Source organism: Vigna unguiculata, chromosome 5 (assembly GCF_004118075.2).
Source record: "Vigna unguiculata cultivar IT97K-499-35 chromosome 5, ASM411807v1, whole genome shotgun sequence".
In the NCBI taxonomy this organism is placed as follows: Eukaryota; Viridiplantae; Streptophyta; class Magnoliopsida; order Fabales; family Fabaceae; genus Vigna; species Vigna unguiculata.
In genome coordinates, this window is record NC_040283.1 from 3,635,017 (window position 1) to 3,654,583 (window position 19,567).

General features: G+C 29.7%; 3 protein-coding genes across 3 annotated transcripts; 2 read left to right on the top strand and 1 right to left on the bottom strand.

Moving 5' to 3' along the window:
* Positions 1-5,967: 5,967 nt before the first annotated feature.
* LOC114186228 lies at positions 5,968-6,747 on the top strand. Its single transcript, XM_028074267.1, has 2 exons — positions 5,968-5,991; positions 6,075-6,747. Exons 1-2 carry the CDS (start codon positions 5,968-5,970, stop codon positions 6,585-6,587), a joined length of 537 nt encoding a protein of 178 aa, XP_027930068.1. The 3' UTR covers positions 6,588-6,747.
* A 382-nt stretch (positions 6,748-7,129) lies between these two features.
* On the top strand, positions 7,130-7,830 carry LOC114186240. Its single transcript, XM_028074283.1, has 2 exons — positions 7,130-7,243; positions 7,372-7,830. The coding sequence occupies exons 1-2, from the start codon at positions 7,130-7,132 to the stop codon at positions 7,828-7,830; spliced, it is 573 nt and encodes a 190-aa protein (XP_027930084.1).
* A 1,648-nt stretch (positions 7,831-9,478) lies between these two features.
* Positions 9,479-10,255, bottom strand: LOC114186245 (uncharacterized mitochondrial protein AtMg00810-like). The gene has a single exon (XM_028074288.1). The coding sequence runs from the start codon at positions 10,253-10,255 to the stop codon at positions 9,479-9,481; it is 777 nt and encodes a 258-aa protein (XP_027930089.1).
* Positions 10,256-19,567: the final 9,312 nt, after the last annotated feature.

Sequence of the window (19,567 nt, forward strand, 5' to 3'; positions counted from 1 at the left end):
GTTAACTTTTATATTTATGAAGAAAAAGAAATTGAAAAATAAAATAATAAATATAAAATATGTATATAAATTTGTTGGTGTAAAAGGAACAATATCATTTTTATTATAATATGCCTCTTTTATTATGATATGCCAAGGACAATATTTTTATTTTGGTTTACCATGTCAATGTGGCGGCGTTCATTTTGAGAGGCATTTTGGTTGTGTATAGGCATTGGTTTGGTTGTCTCACTTATCTTTAATAAAAAAAACCGATTCAATGATTTGTTTTTTTCCGAAAAAAATCGCGTAATGTTGAATAGAAAATTTTAATTTTTCAAATATATATATATAAAGAAACCAATAAAAATTGAGTAAAATTACATTTTTCAGAAAAAGAAAAGTTACTGAAACCTTCTTCTAGATCAATACTTGTATATATTGATCGTTTAAAGTCATTTTGTTTAAAATAACTATCCTTCTAAACACTTCTTTTAAAGATTACATGAAATATTTGGAGGAATAATAACGTTAACGTTTGAGATCTGGAGTATAGTTATTATTTTCGTATTTTGGACGAGTAATTGTTATATAATAATTTATGTATAATGTTTGGTTTGAATTAATATGAATGAATGGTACTGTTCCTTATTTATATATCGTTATTTTTTTTCTTGATAAGAAAAAATTACGTTTAATCAGTAGAACATTGAGGACAGTAAAATACTTTATTTGTTTAAAATTGCTTGAAATATATTTATTATTGGTCTCTAATTCATTCATTTTTTTTCCGCTAATTTAATAGTGCTTAATGTCATATGCATTTTTTTTTTCTTTTCACGCTGTAATGCAAACTTCATACTTTACTTGGTGATGTTTGCAGTGAAGTCAGCGTAAGGTATAAAACTCGAAATTTGTTGTACTAAATAAAGAAATAAAGTTTAAACACTTATCATGGTCAACTTTTAACCACTTGACATGAAATAGTATTAGAGATGACAAATAAGTTTATTTTTATAGACATTGTTTGGCCTTTCCTATTTTTGAGGAAGAATTATTGACTATGGGTATCTAGCATTTTAAGTTACATATAAAAATGAGAATAGAGAAATATATAGTTATCCTCTCATCTATTCATTTACATTTAAAATTATTAAAACATTTTTAATTAATTAAACAATTTTAAAAATTGATTTTCATCATTTCTTTGATAATTTGTTTTATTTTATTTGAAGAATTATTTCTTATATACATTTTTTTCTCAATTATTCATGTCACTTATTAAACATAAAATTTTAGATTTTCAAGATTTTTTTTTCATTATAACTTTAATTACACTTTTTTCTATGTTAACTTTTTCAAGGAGGTATCGTATTTTAAGAAAGTGAGTAAACTTAATATTGATTGAATAAAATTGTTAAACTCTTAAACTATTACATAACAAAAAAAATATTTATTTTCACTTTTGTCTATGATTTTTTAATTTTTTTTATTTAAATAATTATTTTTCGTTACACAGTTTTTCATTAACTCTTTTAATAATTAAATTCATTCATAAGTTCATTCAAATCTCTCAGATATTTTTTTCATTTAACATCTTCAAAAAAATAATAAATATAATTATTATTATAAAACTTAAATTATGTGTAATTTTTATTTAATGTTGTTTTTTCTTGAATAAATATTTAATTAATATTTAAAATAGTGCTGTATAAATGTGGGTAACAAACATATGCTATTAAAATAATTCATAGGAGGTTACAAACATACTGAAATTTTCTTAGAAATGTAGAATATATGGTTGCAGGTACATGGATTTAGATATGGTAGGAGAAGTTTTAAGTTTTATGTGAACAAAGATTTGTATTGACGTTGCGTAATGCCGGCTATCACAATATGACTTTATGACTTTATGAATGAAGACAATGATTAATTATCTAAACCTTGGAAGTATTACAGTGAGACTAAATAATTAACATGTCATTGGAATTAATAAAATTGATGTTTAGGATTAAGTTGGATTCAAAGGAAAGGAATTTTAATGTTATTGATCAATTATGATACATTTTCGAATTTGGATTCTCTCATGTTTTTTTTTTCTTTTTACTATTCCTCTATTGTGACTCTATAATATACTGATTACCACTAATTTTAATATTTTAAAATATGTTAAAAAGATATTTAAAATATCAACACAGTATATTTTTAATGCTCAACAGAGAATAATACCAAAAAACAAAAAACCAGTTGATAATCTGGACTCTGCATTTTCACACCCATGTTTAGGAAATAAATGAACAATTTGTCTATTCCAGAAACTGTGACTACTTAGTTTATGTAAAGTTTGCTTAATCATGGGAAGTCAACTTGCATAATCAATTGGGTATAACCTCACATATATCGTTTCTTCATTTCTTTATGTGACTTCATTATCGATAGGTATGACTTTATACCTTCGCCATCCAAATTCATCACTTTCTGTTAGTAAGAAATATAAAAAAAAAAACAATGGCTTCTCGAGAGTAATCTTTGGGGATGAATACTATTTATCACACTATAGGAAAAATGATCGATATAGATTCAAAAATCTGGTCACAAAAATGAGGAATTTCATTGATGAATTTAGTGTATAATATTTGTAAGCAGGGAATGATCAATTTGTGAATTATGAGTTTTATCTTAACCTTTTTGTCTGACTATACTTGTAATTTAGACATTTTAATGTTGGCATAATCCATACGATGTTGGAAACCACTATCAACATACGCAAAAAAAAAAAAAAAAAAAAAAAAAAAAAAAAAAAAATTGTTTGAAAACAATTGAGGTAAGAATACGTGACAATTGAAGCTCTACATTATGTATAAGTTTATATGGAGTTTAAGAAAATGGTTCACCAATTAGCGAAATTTCAATCGTTGGATTTCAAACAAGCTACATGTTAGATGATTGTTTTTGAAATGTATTTTATGCGTGTTCTTGCTCTATATATAGCTCTCTTATGACCTAAATTATTTTCTCATACTTTTTTAGTTGCACACACCTCACTTGTAGTTCTTTGTATTTTTTGTTAGCAGTCTGTAGTTTTCTTTTTTTAAAGAGTTGAAGTACGATCACTTTGTTCTGCTCTTTTATTAATTTATTTTGCATTGTCGATAAAAAGATGTATGAATAATGATGACACTAACGCAAAATTTAAGATATAACAATAAGATAATATTAGGTTTACTATAAAGAAAACAATGTAACTAAAAGTGCAGTGATGTTCATGAATATTGAAAACAATTATATCGGTTGTATGTTCTAATCAATGTAATATATAACTTATATTACAACGTTATGCGGAAAACCGATGTAATATATTATTTTAAGGTTGTTGTTTAAGTATGAATATTCAAACTTAAAGATTCATAACATTTTTAATTTATTTTACTCCCACTTCAAATTTGTTTTTTTATCTTTTAAGCATGAACATTTAGAGTAGATATATAAGACTAAAATTTGAACACACACAGAGTTAGAGTGTCATATATTTTTCTTTAAGTAATGCATTACACGTTATAATAATGTACATATACGATATGTATATCGGATATAACACGTATTTGATATGTCGATACATTTATTTTGAAAATAATATATGATATGTTATATTTGCATATTAAAAAATATATAATAATTCTTAAAGACATTATTTATATATATATATATATATATATATATATATATATATATATATATATGATTATTATTGTGTAAATCCAAATTAAAATCATATATATTAAAGTTGTCAACATAAAAAATTAGAAATTATTTTCATTATAAAAATATTATTGCTTTATAGATTAAATACTTCATTGATAATTAATATCAGTCAAGTATCCTAAAATATCTTACTCAAACACGGATATATTATTCAAATTAAAATATCGGTGTATCATAAATTACAATAATAACAAATTACATTTTGATTTCTTAAACTGAGAAATGAAATATGTATGCAATAAGTATTTTGTAACGACTTTTATGATATTATTATCGAGACTTGAGGTTTTCATCACAAAGATTGTCACTAATTTTGTTTTATATATTTTATGAAGACTTTTACTAGATATAATTTTTTTGACAAGTTAGTGATACAACATGTTTGTTTAGGTGATTTTGTTATAAAATCTCTCGTATATTTACTCATTGCATATTCATTACAGTTGAGATATCAACGGGACGGGTAGGGTACGAGTAGTAGCTCTCCCGTACCCTACTCGCTGGATAAATATCCATCTCGCACCCATACTCATATTTGTGTAGATATCCGTTATGCGGGTATCTGCATATTTTTTTAATATCCACGGATATCAACGGGTATCCGCGGGTATTTACAAAAGAAAATTTTAATATTTAACAATATATTTTAACAATAAATTCAAATAAAAATACAATGCATAACATAACATTTATAAATTTCAAACAAAGTGCAAATAACGCATTTAAATAGTGTTGGATGACAATTTACAAATAAATGAAGATTTTTTTAAACCAATTGATAAAAAAGAACTCATTCAAATTCAATATGTTAAGTTGTAATCATGGTTTTTTTTAATTTAAATGAAAATATAGCGATACGGGTATCCACGGGTGCGGATACTATGATACACGTACCCGCGTTCTGTTAACATGTGAGTATTAAAAATATCCGTACCCATTGGATATCCATTTCTATCCGTTGCGGTTTTATCTACGGATATTCGGAGGTACGAATTTTTTTGACATCCCTAATTACCGTCCTTAACTTTTTGTCACAAAATTTGTTATTTATATGAATTGTAGCCACAAATACTTGTAAACAACATGATTTTTTAGTGTGTTAATCTTTAACATTTTCAACACTTTTTCATAGTTCAAATGTGAAATTATAGTAATTTATTTCCTAGGGAACCATGTAGACCGCAAATCTCAACAAGGTACTAAACACTCAATAATGCTAGTATTGACCTTCACCAAGTTACCCATGCATATTTATTCAAAAACTTTCCGTACTACCTCACATGAATCTTAGCGTGTATATATATATATATATATATATATATATATATATATATATATATATATATATATATATATATATATATATATATATATATATATATATATATATATATATATATATATATATATATATATATATATATATATATATATATAATAAACACCGATACCATATTTTATTTTACTATTATTTGATATTATTTCCCACAATTATTTACTTTTTTAAAATATAAAACTTAATTTTTTTTAATATTATTTTATTCTTATAAAAGTTATCAAATTATGTCATACAAGTTTTTATCATATATCATCAGAGTCATATGATTATAATCGACCTTAATTGAGTTAGGTATGAATTGACTTTTTAAAGATATTTTTGAAATAAAAAAACAGATTTTAACTTTCTTTTTTTGTATGGCATAAATTGTAGAATTTTTTAATAAATTAAAATTAATATGAAATAAATTACGTTGAATTGATTTTGTTTAATGAAATGCTAATGAGATATTATTCTACGGAGTTTGAAATTTGACAATCAATCGATAGCCGTTTATCCATATAATTATATGATTCGTATAATCTTATCAAAGTGTTATTGTTTTTTTAATAATTGATAAATACACTAGATTAGATGTATCATGGACAAAAGTTTTCTATTTAAATACTTTTATATATTTTAATTTCATTAATCTCTTAATATACTAAGTCACCTTTTGTTGTATACTATCATTTATTAGATAACATTAACGTAAGACTTTACTTTCACACTAAAAATAACGCACCAAATTAGGCCACTTTTTTTTTCCATATAAAGTCTCTTCAAAACAAGTTTCTCAAACATATATCTTGAAAACTGACACACCATCTTCAGGTTCAATCATGCCACTACCCAAGTACAGCATGCACTTGGATCTTTGTCTAATGTTATTATGTATCCATGCAGTAATGGTCTTTGCAGCAAACTCTGACGTATGATATATAGTAACCCTCATTATATCGTTCGAGTACATATAGTTTTAAAGATTACTCATGAATTTTTGCTTTGGTTTTAGGTAGCAAGGCACGAATCACAAGGCTGGTTAAACCATGGTGGAGATTTGTTCAACCGAAGATATGCTTCCAAGGAGCGTAAGATCAGTCCGAAAACTGCACCAGACCTACGTATGAAGTGGAAATTCTATGCTGGCAGAGACATCACTGCAACACCAGCCATATATGATCGTACCCTTTATTTTCCAAGCTGGAATGGTAACATCTATGCAGTTAAAGAAGCTGATGGATCGCTTGTTTGGAAGCAGAACTTGGACAAATTGACAGGTCTGAAAGCACCTGTAGGCCTTATTAAAAACGTAAATTGGACAGTGTCACGGTCAACTCCTACAGTGGTCGGTAATTTACTGATTATGGGAATATATGCCCCTGCTGCTGTTATTGCTGTCAAAAGAGCAACAGGTAAGCTTGCGTGGAAGACCATTTTGGATTACCATCCTAAAGCACTCATCACCATGTCAGGAACATATTACAAAAGGTCATTATTTGCAGATCTATTTGCCTTATTTTCTTAATGGAAAAACTCATGTTATAAAACTTATTTATGCTCAACCCTCCACAGAGGTTACTATGTTGGAACATCTTCCCTGGAGTCACTTGTGAAACGTGATGAGTGCTGCACGTTTCGTGGAAGATTTGTGAAACTTGATCCTGAATCCGGTGACATCACGTGGAGGACTTATACGATACCAGATAACAATAACACAAAAGGAGGATATGCAGGAGCTGCTGTTTGGGGAAGTAGTCCTTCCATTGATGAGAAAAGAAACCATGTCTATATGGCCACAGGGAACCTCTATGCTGCCCCATTACGAATACGCCAGTGTCGAGAGAGACAAATTAATCGAACTCAACCTACTCAACCAGACGAGTGTGTTGAACCAGACAACCACTCCAACTCAATCTTAGCCCTTGATTTGGATTCTGGGAAGATCAAATGGTACTACCAGGCCGGAGGCTAGATGTGTCTCTCTTAGTATGTAGCGATTCTCCCACACCTGCTCCTGATTGTCCCCCTCTAGCAGACAAACCAGATGCTGATTTTGGTGAGGCACCTATGATGTTGACCGTAGATATAAATGGGAACAAAAGAGATATTGTTGTTGCAGTCCAGCAAAGTGGCATTGCTTGGGCTTTGGATCGAAATAATGGTGACGTCGTTTGGTATACGGTAATACATAATTTATAGTATGATAGTTTTCTATTTTCTTCTCCCCACCCTTTTCATCGAACAGTTGGTGGACATCTCTATATCAGTTGAAAAGTTTATTCATTTTGTTCTCTATTTTTCTTTTGTAGGAAGCTGGGCCATATGGGTCGGCAGGAGGTGGATCATGGGGTGCAGCAACTGATGAAAAGAGGGTTTACACGAACATTGTGAATTCTGATGCCCAAAATTTCACGCTCAAACCCTCAAACAAGATTACAACTGCGGGTGGGTGGGTGGCAATGGATGCTAACAATGGTAGAGTTCTGTGGTCAACAGCAAACCCTGCTAACAGCACTGCTGATGGTCCTGTTAGTGTTGCAAATGGTGTTCTCTTTGCTGGATCAGCTGATAAAATGGGATACATATATGCAATGGATGCAAAGAGTGGGAAAATTTTATGGTCCTATAAAACTGGAGCCAGTGTCTATGGAGGCATGTCAATCAACAAAGGGTGCATCTATGTGGGCCATGGATTCAATGCTGGTTATGGGTTTAACAAGAAATTAACACAAGGAAACTCTCTCTTTGCCTTCTGTGTTAAGGATTAACAGTTCTTTTAGCTTTTGGCAAAAAGCTGCTAAAAGTTATCTCTTTTAAAAAATGTGATAATCATAAATGGATTATTAATAAAACGAAAACTATAGCATATGTTTTCCTCTCTATATTGAGCGTAGTTTTTAAACACTCATTTATACATAGTTAATTTTGTTCTCTTGCTCAAAATTGAATCTTTTTTCTAAATAATTGGAAGTCGGAACATTTTATATACATGTCATCACAACTCTACTTCCACACCATAGATTCTGCAAGTTCTGCTTCCACATCAGAGATCCATCTTCTGTTCTCACCGCATAAATGTTACCATTCCACGACGGAAAGTAGAGTACGCCATAAAAAATGGCTGGAGTTGCAGTTATGTCTTTGCCCGCTTCGAACTTCCACTTCAAACTTAAGTTCGAAACAGTTTCAACGCTGATCTTTTTCTCCATGCTCGCATATCTTCTGTTGTATATACCCCCACCATGGTTCAACCAGTTTTCTGTCTTTTCTGTTGCTCTGAATGTCTCCTAAAACCACTCAACCATATATAGTAAGTTCAGCTTAAGTAGATCAAAATCAATTGTAGGAAACAAATTAAAGTTAGCATGGTAGCTCTTACATCAGAAGCTTCCGATGATGAACTTGTTAGTAGGCATATTACAAGCATGCAAATTGTAAAACATGTGATTTTCTCGAACTGTGCCATGATGTTATGAAGTTGGAAGTGTGTAATTGTAACCTTCAGGACTTTCCTAGGGTGTTTGGATATATATATCATTTATACTATGTATGAAATGTATGAACGTGTAGTCGTTATTTTATTCGAAAAATGTTTTTTTTACACATTATACGCATATAATTCAGTTTTAGAGTATTTTAGTTAAGTTAACTTTTATATTTATGAAGAAAAATAAATTTAAAAATAAAATATAAAATATGAAATATGCATATAAATTTTGATATCAGTGGGACATAATTTTATCAAATAACACTCATACAGGTACAGCGAAACAAGAGAGGAAGAGAGTGTTTCTACTCAATATATTTCAATCTAAAATTGATGCATTACTCTTGGTACAAGATTAGCCTTTTATAGGCTTTACAAAATATTATAATATTAATTTTTTTTAGACAACCCACTCAAGAAGAAATTGTCAGTAAATATCCTTTCAACTTGTGACTCTAATTGAATGGTGTTTATAATTTTGTGCAATTTTGTGCGATGCCTACAATTAGCTTTACCAGTGTAGCTGCCTTTATGCTTTCCAATAAAGTTACAAAGCTTTCTCATAAGGTAAGTTTTGGTCCAATCAATCATTTTCTATCCGGTCAAAGTTTTCAACTTCTGCAGCTTGATTTAATTACTGACATTGCCTCCCTTAAATCAAGCTTGTATCATTCCAAGCATTCTTTTTAACTTATAAAATAACTCAGCTTTCAGTGTAAAAATATTTGCAACTTGTTCTTTAGTTGGACAATATTCGATTGCTACTTCTTTCTCAGCTACCAGTTCTCAGATTTTATGAAACCAAATATCTATGTGCTTGGATCGTCCATGAAATACTGGATTTTTGCACAATGCAATTGCTGACTTGTTATCACAAAATACCACTGTGGGAGTATCTTGCTTCTGATGCATCACTTCAAGCATTATTCTTAATCATACTGTCTGGGTTGCACAACTAGCTGTTGCCATGCGACTGTTGAAAGAGCGACGACAGGTTGTTTCTTTGAGGACCACGATATTGCTCCTGTTCCTAGATGAAATGTATATCCTGACGTGCTTTTTCTTGTTTCAACATCTCCTGCCCAATCACTATCTGTATGTCCAACAAGCTTCACAACTTTAGTGTTAGCATAAAAAATTCCCTCGGTCAGAGTACCTTTGATATATCTGAGAATTCTCTTTGCTCCTTGTAAAGGACATGCATGTGGTTCTTCCATGAATCTGCTCAGCAATCCTACTCCAAAGACAATATCTGGTATAGTAGCAATCAAATATATGAGGCTTCCAATCAAGCTCTTGTAATATGTTGAATCAATTCTTTTTTCATCACTATCCTTTTTCAGCTTCAACTTCTCTTCAACAGGTATTGAGATTGACTTTGAATTCTCCATCTTGAATTTTTTTAAAACGTCAGCAGCATACTTCTTTTGAGATATAAAAATTCCATCATCTTGCTGAATGACCTCAATGCCAAGAAAATATGACATTAGGCCCAAATCTGTCATCTCAAAACATTTAACCATGGCCTCCCTGAATTCTGCAATCATCTTTGAATTATTGATAGTAAAAATTAGATCATCAACATAGAGGCACACAATAAGAATATTGTCAGAGTCAACTGATCTGATATACAAAGTATGTTCAAACGGGCATCTCTGAAAACCATTATGCACAAAGTAAGAATCAATCTTCTTATACCATGCCATGGGTGCCTACTTCAAGCCATAAAATGTCTTCTTCAATCTGTAAACTTTATCTTCTTTTCCTTCAACTTCATATCCTGCAGGCTGCTCAACATATACTTCTTCTTCCAAAGTGTCATTCAAAAAGGCAGATTTAACATCCATTTGATGAATTTTCCAATTATTTTGAGCTGATAGAGAGATAAGCATACAAATTGTATATAATCTTGCTACAGGAGCAAATACCTCAAAATAATCAATACCTGGCTTTTGTTTGTACCCTTTTGCTACCAACCTTGCTTTGAAACGATCAATTTCTCCATTGGACTTGTACTTAGTTTTGTACACCCATTTTACTCCAATTGGCCTTTTGTCTACTGGTAAGTTTGTCAGCTCCCATGTTTGATTCTTCATAATGGCATGAATTTCTTCATCCATTGCTTTTCTCCAATGTTGATTATTTGAAGCTTCTTCAAATGTTACAGGCTCACAATTTGCAAATAAGGCAAAATTGATAATTTCTTCATCAAATGGGTCATTGTCATTACCCACAACATAATCCTCCAATCTGATTGGTAGTCTCCGTTGCTCTATGGTCTGCTTGATGTTTCTGGATCATTAGGTGTTGGATCTACATGTATGTTCTCCTCTTCATAATTTTCTGGATTTACTGCATGTTCTTTTTGTTCTTTAGAAGACCAATCCCACATTCTTTCTTCATCAAAGGTCACATCTCTGCTGATAATTACCTTCTTTGTCACTGCATTGTAAAGCTTGTACGCCTTTGAGTTAATGTTGTAACCAATGAAGATGCACTTCTCTCCTTTGTCATCAAGCTTTTTTTGAGTTGATCTAGTACATGGGCATATGCTATACACCCAAAAACTTTGAGATGCCGGATTGAGGGCTTCCTTCCACTCTAAGCTTCTTCTGGTGTTTTATCACAAACACTCTTTGTTGGACACCTGTTCAAAATATACACAACAGTAGAAACTACTTCTGTCCAAAATTCTCTAGGCATTTGTTTCGCCTTTAGCATGCATCTCACCATATCCATGATTGTTCTGTTCTTCCTTTCTACTACTCCATTTTGTTGAGGAGTGTATCTTGTTATCATTTGATGTTGAATTCCATGGTGGTCAAAGAAATCTGCACAAGCAAGGTATTCTTGGCCTCTATCTGTCCTCAATGCTTTAATCTTGCAGCCACTTTGTTTCTCCACAAATGCCTTAAATGACTTAAAGGCATCACAAACTTCTGATTTTTGTTTCAATAAATACACCCAAGCTTTTCTGCTAAAGTCATCAATAAAAGTAATGAAATACCTGCTATCGCCATGTGTTGGTATCTCAACCATGCATAAATATGAATGCACAATCTCCAATGGCTTTCTTGCTCTCCAGGATTTTCCAGTTGGAAAAGATTCTCTGTGTTTCTTTCCAATTTCAGAAGTCTCACATATACCTTCAGGAATGTTTATAGCAGGCAAACCAGATACATACTCCTTTTTAGATAAAAAATTTAATCCAGAAAAGTGGTAATGTCCAAAGCGCATGTGCCACAGCCAATCATCATTTTGTATAATGGAACTCAAGCAAGGAATTTTATCATGTTGAACTTTTAAAGGGAATAGGCGATTAGGAGTCATTTTTACCTTGGTAATGAATCTCCTATTTTTGTCAATCAACATACAATAGCCATCATGAATCTGCATGTTGTAGCCTTTCTCTGATAATTGTCCCATGCTCAACAGGTTATGATGAAGACCAAGAGCATAGAAAACATCAAAGATGAAATTTTGAGAATCGCTCTTCAATTTGATTGCAACTCGGCCTTTTCCCAAAATCGAAATGTTGAGTTATTTCCGAATTTCACGCTAGATTTTACCATTTCATCTAGTGAGAAAAATAACTCCTTTTTCCCACACATGTGGTTGCTGCAGATAGTATCTAGGTTCCAAATATCTCCATCGCCTAAAAAATTGTTTGTTGCGAGGAGTAAGGTTTGTGGATTATCAGAACTCTCACCAGTATGCAAAAACTTGTTAGTGAAAAACCAACACGGCAAGTGCACCGGTCGCACATAGCAAGTAATAAGTATTTTATCGTTCTCTCCCAAGGGACTTGTGCAACACATGTCAACTCTTGCAATTCACGATTTAATTAGACACAAAGTTCACAAAAATACTAAGAAACTTTTTTTGTATTTTATGAAATAGTTGGTGTGCAATAAGAAATTAACATAGTATATTTACAATTTGTCAAGATTAGACTTCAACCATTTCATTCTCATGCATTCTAAATTATCCCAATTCCATATTCATGTTAAAATCAATTCACAAGAATACTCAAATCTTATTCTTAGAGCCTTTGAGCCTATGATCACTCATCAAGTTTCAATTCCTTGAATCCTCAACAAGTGAAATCATGCATTAGTTTCAAGAATCTAAGATTACTAATGAACCAAGTTCTATTCCTAGATACAAGCATCCATTAGGTATTTAATTTCAAATCTAGATTCTAAAGATGTTTCCCAACACCTCAAGAACCACAAACAAGCCATGGGTGATTAAACCACAACAAGCATTAAGCATGGAAATCAAATACTAACATGAATTGGAAAAGCATATAAATCAACAACACAATTTTACACAAGAATTCAATGTTTTACATCTAATCTCAACAAATAGAAATTGCTCTCCATGGTGGAGAACCTAGGGTTTTACAAAATTTAAGAATAGGAAAGAAATTGGAACCATAAAGTAGAAACAATCCCTCTCCCAAGGTTCTTGAATACTGCTCATGGTTCAATTGTGCCTCCCATTCGCATCCCCGCCTTCAATTTCGCAGCCCATCATCCTCTCCAACCCAAAAGGGGTAAAACCTCCATGGATGAAGAAGGAAACCCAAGAAGGAGAAGGGAGAGTTTCCCAACACCCCTAATAGCCTCCAAGAGTCTCTCCCAAGCACTCAAGGTGTTTCTATTCGTGAAAAATGAGGAATCCCCTAATACTCTCGTAAAAACATGATTAAATAACCATATTCGCGTATTGGGGTTGATATTCTCACCTAGTGGCTTCATTCTCGCCCAACGAGGCCTAAAATCGACGTTCTCAAACATGTGACTCGCTGGACGAACCATATTTTCGCCCAACGACTCAAATATTGCAGTTCTGGTCTGTCATTCTCGCCTAGCGAGCCACCAGATCGCCTAGCGAGTGACCTTGGCGTCCAATGCTCTTTTTTTGCCTTCCAAGGGTGGTCTAAGGCAGTATATACATATAGGTGAGTCTTTTCTCCATGTTTGCAGTGTTGGACTTGATCTCAATGCCCCTCGACATGATTATTTGTGTAAAAGTCAATCTTTCATGTCCAATCATGCTTCCTTTAGTTTCAACTTGTTTTTCTCCACCAGAATTGCTTCCTATTGTTTTATTTCACATACTCATGATAGAGATTAGAAGTAAAAAAGCATAAAACAACTAAAATACGAAACAATGCAAAAACAACATAAACTAGAGAATTAAACAAGATAAAAGTTATGTAGGAGTTGATTTTATTCACAAAATTTAACATCAATAAACGGTAGAAAACAACGTTATCATATGTTGATATTGATTTTCTGCTATATTTGCATGTTGTTTAAATCTACAATTTGTAGCTCTGTGTCCGAACTTTCCACAGTGGTAGCAATTGAAATTTGTCCTCTCCTGGTAGGTGAAGTTGCCTCTTCCTCTTCCATGGTTAGTAGATCTGACATTGTGTCCACCTCTTCCTTGATTAGGTGGCCTAAAATTGTTGTCTCTCCATTGTTGGTTGAAATTACAACGACCTCTTCCTCTGAAGCTACCACGGCCTCTACCTCTAAAATTTATATTTCCATCTTCACGACCTCCACCATCTTTACTTTGGCTGGATTCTACTATGTTGGTAAAATTCACCTAACTTTTCATGGCTTCTTCATTTGCTTTTTCATGTTTTCTCCAAGATTCTGCTCACATGGCTTTCAATGCTACCTTGCAATTCTGCAACCGTCATGATGTTTGTGTTGTGGGACTCAATTATTATAGTCACCACATGATCAAATTTCATCGGCATTGTGCGTAGAATTTTCTCTACCACCTTGCTTTCAGGGATGTCTTGTCCATACACCCTCATCTTATTGACAAGATTTGTTACCCGTGAAAATTATTGTTTCACGGTTTATGAACAGGACATCTCATATCTTTCATATTCTCGATGCATGGATTGCAATTTGGATTTCTGAGCTTTCTCTACTCCTTGTATGATAGCTTCAAAATGTCCCACGCTTCTTTGGCTGTTTTGGCATTTGCTATTTTGCCAAAAATTGAATAATCTACACCTTGGTGAATTTGTGATAGCGCCAACTGGTCCTTCCTTTGAGTTGCATCATCAACTCCTTATTATATGCCTGGTTTAATAAAGCTCCAAATATTGTGAGCTTTCAAATGGGTGGACATCAACAATGCCCAATAATTGTAATCTAGTTTCCCATCTAATTTAGGACCGGACCAAACAATAATGTAGTTTGTGGCCATCTTTCTTTCTCAAATAGACTCAAAATTTTGATAAAGTGAGAACTCTTTTGTTCCTCACACACTCAATATTTTTTTCTAAAATTTTCACTAACTCTCTCACAAACTCACAAAACAAATGCTGGATCTAACCAGCTCTAATACCAATTTGATATCAGTGGGACATAATTTTATCAAATAACACTCATACACGTACAACGGAAACAAGAGAGGAAGAGAGTGTTTCTACTCAATATATTTCAATCTAAAATTGATGCATTACTCTTGGTATAAGATTAGCCTTTTATAGGCTTTACAAAACATTATAATATTAATTTTTTTTAGACAACCCACTCAAGAAGGAACTGTCAGTAAATATCCTTTCAACTTGTGACTCTAATTGAATGGTCCTTACAATTTTATGTAATTTTGTGCGGTGCCTACAATTAGTTTTATCAGTGTAGCTGCTTTATGCTTTCCAATAAAATTACATAGCTTTCTCATAACGTAAGTTTTGTTTCAATCAATCATTTTCTATCCGGTCAAAGTTAATTACTGATAAATTTAGTGGTGTAAAAGGAACAATATCATTATAATATGCCTATTTTATTATGATATGTCAAGGACAATATTTTTGTTTTGGTTTACCATGTCAATGTGGCGGAGTTCATTTTGAGAGGTATTATGGTTGTGTATAGGCATTGGTTTGGTTGTCTAACTTATCCTTAATAAAAAAAACCGATTCAATGATTTTTTTTTTCGAAAATAAATCACGTAATGTTGAATAGAAAATTTTAATTTTTCAAATATATATATATATATATATATATATATATATATATATATATATATATTATATTATTGAGTGAAATTACATTTTTCAGAAAAAAAGTTGCTGAAACCTTCTTCTAGATCAATACTTGTATATATTGATCGTTTAAAGTCATTTTGTTTAAAATAACTATCCTTTTAAACACTTCTTTAAAGATTACATGAAATATTTGGAGAAATAATAGCGTTAACGTTTGAGTTCTGGAGTATAGTTATTATTTTCGTATTTTGGATGAGTAATTGTTATATAATAATTTATGTATAATGTTTGGTTTGAATTAATATGAATGAATGGTAACACTCCTACTGTTCCTTATTTATATATCGTTTTTTTTTTTTTGATAAGAAAAAATTATGTTTAATCAGTACAACATTGAGGACAGTAAAATACTTTATTTGTTTAAAATTGCTTGAAATATATTTATTATTGGTCTCTAATTCATTCATTTTTTTCCGCTAATTTAAGAGTGCTTATTGTCATATGCATTTTTTTTTCTTTTCACGCTATAATGCAAACTTCATACTTTACATGGTGATATTTGCAGTGAAGTCAGCGTAAGGTATAAAACTCGAAGTTTGTTGTACTAAATAAAGAAATAAAGTTTAAACAACTTATCATAGTCAACTTTTAACCACTTGACATGAAATAGTATTAAAAGTTTATTTTTATAGACATTGTTTGGCCTTTCCTAATTTTCAGGAAGAATTATTGACTATGGGTATCTAGCATTTTAAGTTAGATATAAAAATGAGAATATAGAGAAATATATACTTATCCTCTCATCTACTTATTTACATTTAAAATTATTAAAACATTTTTAATTAATTAAATAATTTTAGAAATTGATTTTCATCATTTTCTTTGATAATTTGTTTTATTTTATTTGAAGAATTATTTCTTATATACATTTTTTTTCTCAATTATTCATGTCACTTATTAAACATAACATTTATTTGATTTTCAAGATTTTTTTTTTCATTATAACTTTAATTACACTTTTTTTATGTTAACTTTTTCAACGAGGTATCGTATTTTAAGAAAGTAAGTAACCTTAATATTGATTGAATAAAATTGTTAAACTCTTAAACTATTAAATAACAAAAAATATTAATTTTCACTTTTGTCTAGGATTTTTTAATTCTGTTTCTTATTTAAATAATTATTTTTTTCTTACACAATTTTTCATTAACTCTTTTAATAATTAAATTCATTCAATATCTACTAAGTTCATTCAAATCTCTCAGATATTTTTTCATTTAACATTTTCAAAAAAATAATAAATATTATAATTATTATAAAACTTAAATTATGTGTAATTGTTATTTCATGTCATATTTTCTTTATTATGATTTTTTCTTGAATAAATATTTAATTAAAATTTAAAATAGTGCTGTATAAATGTGGGTAACAAACATATTTCTATTAAAATAACTCATAGGAGGTTACAAACATAGTGAAATTTTGGTAGAAATGTGTAGGAGAAGTTTTAAGTGAGTGAATAAACAATGAATATTAATACAATGAATAATGGAAAGGAATGTGAGACTCTAAAGGAGAGAAAGTTCGTGGTATGTGAACAAAGATTTGTATTGACGCAAATGTTGCGTAATGCCGGCTATCACAATATTTTTATGACTTTATGAATGAAAACGATTAATTATCTGAACCTGCTTATTTGGAGGTATTACAGTGAAACTAAATAATTAACGTGACACTGGAATTAATTAAATTGATGTTTAGGATTAAGTTGCATTCAAAGGAATTTTTATGCTACTGATGATGTTTAGGAAAAGAATGAACAATTCGTCTGTTCCAGAAACTGTGACCACTTAGTTTGTGTAAAGGCTGCTCAATCATAGAAAGTCAACTTGCATAATTAATTGGGTAAAATTATATATGATAATAATATTTTAACTCTTTTTTTTTTACTTATTTTTAATTTATTATTTTATTCATCGTTAAATTATCTATTTTAATTTTTTTTAATGATGTGATGATTTAATAATAATTATAATAATAAATTAAAAATGGATAAAAAAAAATAGTTTTGAAACGTATATTATGCTCTCAGGTTTAGTTAGTGTTCTTACTCTATAGCTCTCTTATGACCTAAATTTTTTTTCTCATACTTTTTTAGTTGCACACACCTCACCTGTAGTTCTTTGTACTTTTTGTTAACTGTCTATAGGTTTTTTCAAAGAGTTGAAGTATGATTGCTTTGTTATGCTCTTTTATTAATTTATTTTTTGTTGTTGATAAAAAAATGTATGAATAATGATGACACTAATGCAAAATTAAGATATAACAAGGAGATATTAGGTTCATTACGAAGAAAACAATGTAAATAAAAAACGATTATATTTAAAACAATTATATCGGTAGTATGTTTTAAAATGTAATATATAACTTATGTAAATTAAAAAAAAACGAAATATATTATATCGATTATGCCTGACGTAATATATTATTTTAAGGTTCTTGTTTAAGTATGAATATTCAAACTAAGATTCATAAAATTTTAAATTTATTCAACTACCACTTAAAACTTTCTTTCTATCTTTTTTAAGCATTATCATTTAAAGTGAGATATATAAGACTAAAATTTAAACACACTCTATTAAAAACTATATTATTACATTAAATTTTTCTTGTAAATTTGTTAAAAAAAATTTTAAGAAAAAAAATTTTCTGCTATTTTTTTAAGAATTTTAATTGACAGGTAATTCTTTTGTGGATAATTATTTCCTATAAAATTATAAAATTCATAAGTATTTCTAACAAAATTGGTTGTGAAAAGCATTTACTATAAAACATTTTGCAAAAAATTTGAAAATAATTTCCTACAAAATTTTTTTCATAACAAAATTTATAATTTTCTACAAAAAAAAATTCAAAACAAAATTAACAAAAAATATGAGATTTTTTAATAATGACACTTAGAGTTAGAATATCATATATTTTTCTTTAAGTGATAAATTACAACCTATGATGCACATATACGATATATGTATTGAATGCGACACGTATACACCGATATATTTATTTTGAAAATAATATATGATACATTATATATACATATTGAAAAATGTACAATAATTCCTAAAAACATGATAAATATATTATTGTTATTTTGTAAATCCAAATTAAAACCATATGTATTAAAGTTGTCAACATAAAAACTAGAAATTATTGTCATTATAAAAGTACTATTACTTTATCCATTAGATACTTTATTAATAATTAGTATTGTAAAGTATCCTAAAGTATTCTACTAAAATTCTCATATTACATAAAAATTTTCTTACAAATTTGTTAAAAAAAATTGCATGAAAAGACTTTTTTCTGCAATTTTTTCTAAGGATCTAAATTGGCAGGTAACTCCTGTGTGAATAATTATTTCCCACAAAATTATAAAATTCTTAAGTAGTTCCTACAAAATTTATTGCAAAAAGTGTTTTACAAAATATTTTGCATAAAAATTGGTAATAATTTCCTGCAAAATTTTTTTCATAAAAAAATTTATAAGTTATTTCTATAAAAAAAAATTAAAACAAAATTAGCAGAAAATATGAATTTTTTTAGTAGTAACATGAATAGTGTCGGATACAGGTATGTTACCCAAAAATTTCAATATCAGTTTATTATAAATTATAATATTAAGAAATTATATTTTGATTTCTTGAAGAAAAATGAAAAGTTTATGCAACAAGTATTTTGTAACAACTTTTATAATATTATTATCGAGACTTGTGGTTTTTATCACTAAGTTCGTCACTATTTTTTTACATATTTTCTTAATATTTTTACAACATATAATTTTTTGACAAATTAGATATAACATATGTTTGTTTAGGTGATTTTGTCAGATATTTACTCATTGCTCATTCATTACATTACATTGTCACAAAATTTGTTATTTATAATGAATTGTAGTCGGAAATACTTGTAAACAACATGATTTTTTAGTGTG

Bases quoted from the DNA above. Each gene is read 5' to 3' on its own strand.
- LOC114186240 (XM_028074283.1), top strand. From the start codon at position 7,130: ATGATGTTGACCGTAGATATAAATGGGAACAAAAGAGATATTGTTGTT. The intron at 7,244-7,371 runs GTAATACATAAT...TTTCTTTTGTAG, and splicing joins GTGACGTCGTTTGGTATACG to GAAGCTGGGCCATATGGGTC.
- LOC114186245 (XM_028074288.1), bottom strand. From the start codon at position 10,255: ATGGCATGGTATAAGAAGATTGATTCTTACTTTGTGCATAATGGTTTT.
- LOC114186228 (XM_028074267.1), top strand. From the start codon at position 5,968: ATGGTCTTTGCAGCAAACTCTGAC. The intron at 5,992-6,074 runs GTATGATATATA...CTTTGGTTTTAG, and splicing joins TCTTTGCAGCAAACTCTGAC to GTAGCAAGGCACGAATCACA.